The sequence below is a fragment of the Sceloporus undulatus genome, chromosome 1 (assembly GCF_019175285.1).
Source record: "Sceloporus undulatus isolate JIND9_A2432 ecotype Alabama chromosome 1, SceUnd_v1.1, whole genome shotgun sequence".
Classification (NCBI taxonomy): Eukaryota; Metazoa; Chordata; class Lepidosauria; order Squamata; family Phrynosomatidae; genus Sceloporus; species Sceloporus undulatus.
In genome coordinates, this window is record NC_056522.1 from 75575571 (window position 1) to 75579454 (window position 3884).

The following is a 3884-nucleotide window of genomic DNA, read 5'->3' on the forward strand; positions in this document are numbered from 1 at the left end:
TCTGACTTGATGGCAAACAACAAGTTCTAGTGGGCAAATATTGTCTACACTGCAGCTGAATCCTCTTTGGAGTGCAAAGACCCTTGGAAAGGAAACACTGGGAGGAATTTCAAGGAAGGAATCAGGACTAGATTCTTAATTCTTAATAAAAGGCCCCTGTCCAACAGTTTAGTCTTTCCAAAGGGAGCCAGTGTTGGCTACAATGGCTATCAATGGATGAAGACTTGTGTTGTGGGCCTGACCCACACACTGCTTAAGTCGTAAAATTTGTTTTACCTGGATTGCACAAGTACACTTGTGTTCAAGGTCCCATGGATCATTCATTGATGGATAACCAATTTTTCATGGAACATTTACAAAGAGGGTATTTTATATCTTTTGAACTGCAGTTTTGATGAGGGAAAGGGACAAAAGAGATGTAGTTGGTTTATTGTTGTTATTGATTGTTTTCTTGCTGAAGCCCAAGGAACATTATGTGCCACATCCTTTCTCATTCAAAAGCTCTATCTGAACTTACTTGTGGATCAGGATACTGGGAATTCCTGAAAGGTGAGAAAGAGCCTCTCAGGTTGAAGTACTAGACTGATCTGGATTGGGAATGAGTTCAAAGGGTGTTTGCAATTTAGTAATAGCAATAGTAATAGTAAGGTGTGTTTCCTCCTTACTACCCCAAATGTAGTTGTTGAGAGAAAGTCCAACTCGTTATTATTGTGTGCCTTCAAGACCTTTCCAACTTATGGCGACCCTAAAAACCTTATCATGGGTTTTCTCCTTGACAAGATTTGTTCAAAGAGGGGTTTGCCTTTGCCCTCCTCTGAGGCTGAGAGAGTGTGACTTGCCCAAGGCTACTCAGTGAGGTTTTTTTCCCCATGGCTAAGCAGGGATTCAAACCCTGGTCTCCAAAGTCCAGGACTCAAACCACTACACCATACTGGCTCCAACTGCAATACAATTCCTAATAACAGTCCTGCCCTAATACAATTTATTTCTACAGCCATACTAAGAAATGATTAAAATATCAGGGACCTTAGTATGTAGGATCTAATATATCTGGGCTCAGGGGTGACTTCCACTGGTCAGGCCCTTGTTAGGCCTTTGTTTTTGGCCTAAGAAAACAAAAGTAGAATGAAACAGTACAAATGGATCTTTCTTCCTACATTTTGTATCTCGCTTTTGTGCTGTGATGGTGCCTTATAATTAAATTATGAGGAAATAATTGGGTGTGTTGGTGCATGGCTGGAGATGGGCATTTCATGATTCCTCCTTCCTTCCTCTCCCCATGATTTCTTGTGTTAAAAAGAGGACAAAAGTTGTGTGGTCGGAAACCCCTGCCTTGCGACTGGTTTTGTTAGGGAAAGTTTTAAGCCGAGGTGTATATATAATATATAGTATGTATAGTATATATACAATCTATAGCTAAATCCTAGGTAAAAATAGAGCAGAAATAAAGCAACGTCCCCTGGCTCTGTTCTAAAGCAAGCAACAGGCTTAAAATGGTTTCCTCAAACAGTAAGGGACCACTTTTGTGATTTACTCTGAGTTGACAGGCATTGATGTGCACAGAAAAGATTTTTTAAAAGGACCAGGCCACTGGAGAGGAAAGTTGGAAGTCTTCCTCAGTTGTGCTGATGTGGTTATATGAGAATATTCTTCCTTTTGAATGTGTTTTCTAAATTTCTAAAACATATAGCAGATATTCTGTAGTTACTAAGAAACATACAGGGCTAGTCGGGTTGGCTATGTAGCAAGTCCAATAACATCAAAAGTCCGCCAAACAGTAATTTTTCTCCTGCATGGTTTTTAAGACCTTTCCTGAAGTGGAGCCTCGAAAGCTTGCACCATGCATACTATGCATTTTGTTTGGCCCCAGAAAGATATCCCTGTTTGGTGACTTTTGGATGTTACTGTAGATGCTAAAGTGAGTGTGGCCTCGATGATTTCTCCCCCAAAAAGCAGCCCGGAGATCTGCTGGAGTGTCAGGGCGCATCTGATCCCTGGAGAGGGCCATGCTGCCCACCGGTTCTCTCCCTCCCTTCCTCCCTCCCTCCCTCCCTCCCTCCCTCTCTCTCTCTGCCCTGGACCATTTCCTCTGGGGCGGCTTTGACAGAGGTGCAAACATTTGGAGCCCGATTTCCATAAAGCCGCCGCGTTTAATCCCACCGGCGGCCATTCACTTCACAGGCATTTCCCCCGGGCAGCGTTCTGATATGGCCGCAGGGAGCCAATCAGCGGGGCGGGGCGGAAGACATCAAAGGGACTCTCCTCCAATCAGGGGAGCCCCCCCTACCTGGCATTGTGATGTCACAAGAGGGCTATTTACAGGGGGGATGTAACAGCCCCCCACCTGGACACTCTCGAGAGGCGCTGGCCGGAGAGGTCAAGGGGAATCCAGCCCCCCAAGAGAAACAGGGCGAGACAAAGAGAGACCCTCCCCCGGAGAAGGGCCTCCCCCCACCCGCCTCACTGGGGCCACTTTACTTCGGGCTGAGCCGGACAAGGGCTCCACTAACATCTTGGACTACTACTTGGAGGCGCATGTTAGGTAGGAAAGAAGGGATCTTGGAGCACAGATAAGAAAGGAGGCAGATTTCAGGTGGGAAAGAAGGGATCTTGGAGTAGAGATAAAGTGGAGGAGGATTCGAGGTAAGCAAGAAGGGATCTTGGACTATAGATAAAGGAGGATTCCAGGTAGGAAAGACGAGATCTTGGAGCACAGATAAAGTGGAGGAGGATACTAGGCAGGAAAGAAGGGATTTTGGACTAGAGATAAATTGGAAGCAGATTCCAGGTAGGGAAGAAGGGATCTTGAAGTAAAGATAAAACGGATTTCAGATAGGAAAGAAGGGATCTTGGATTATAGATAAAGTGGAGGCAGATTCCAGGTAGGGAAGAAGGGATCTTGGACTAGAGATAAAGCAGAGGAGGATTCCAGGTAGGAAAGAAGGGATCTTGGAGCCGAGGTAAACTGGCGGCGGATCCCCGGCGGTAAGGCGGCTGGGTCGGGGCGGGAGGCAGGATGACGAGCCCGAGCACGGAGAGCTCCGGGAAGAGCCTGCAGTACCGGGTGGACCACCTGCTGAGCGCCGTGGAGAACGAGCTGCAGGCGGGGAGCGAGAAGGGGGACCCCACCGAGAGGGAGCTGCGAGTCACCCTGGAGGAGAGCGAGCTCTGGCTCCGCTTCAAGGAGCTCACCAACGAGATGATCGTCACCAAGAACGGCAGGTAGGAGGAGAGCCCCCAAGAACCCCCCCAACGCTAGCGACCCAGATTTAGGAAGCATCCGCACTGCAGAAGTAACCCGGTTTGACACCACTTTAGAGGCCGTGGCTCAAGGCTGTGGAATTCTATGGAAACTGGTGCCCCACCAAACTTACAATTCCCAGAATTCCTAAGCCTTGAGCCATGGCAGCTAAAGCAGTGTCAAAGCGGATTATTGCTCCAGTATAGATGCAGCCTTTGTTTCTTAAACGTGGAGCCCCTCCAGAGCATCACCTACAGTGCCCCGGCTGTACGCGGCATCGCTCAGCACCTTTCCAAGCTGAATTTCACGCTTTTTGGAGGACGCCACTTGCCTTTTTGTGCGGACAGATGCAGGCTGCATCCAAACTGGAGAAATAATAACCCGGTTTGGCACTGCTTTAACTTTTTCTGGCTCAAAGGCTATGGAATTGTGGGAGATGGAGTTTGTTGTGGGCCCAGAGCGGAGCGGAGCCGCTGGAAAAGACAGGATTTCTTTGCATGATAAGCCACAATGATATTAGTAAAACGTTATTTAAAAGCAAAAACACAAAACAGACACTTTCCCAGTATTCCCAGTAGGAAGGGTGGCTGGGATCCTAAACCGACTTGGGTGGAAGGAGATTCCCTTCACATCGCTTAACATC

At 47.5% G+C, this 3884-nt stretch overlaps 1 protein-coding gene across 3 annotated transcripts in view; it reads left to right on the top strand.

The window, feature by feature from the left end:
• Positions 1-3016: 3016 nt before the first annotated feature.
• TBXT (T-box transcription factor T) overlaps positions 3017-3884 on the top strand; it is a 25121-nt gene continuing 24253 nt past the window's right edge. For all 3 annotated transcript variants that reach the window (XM_042480761.1, XM_042480767.1, XM_042480777.1), the window contains exon 1: positions 3017-3222. In XM_042480761.1, coding sequence (XP_042336695.1) covers positions 3017-3222 — 206 coding nt within the window. The remainder of the gene's footprint in view (positions 3223-3884) is intronic.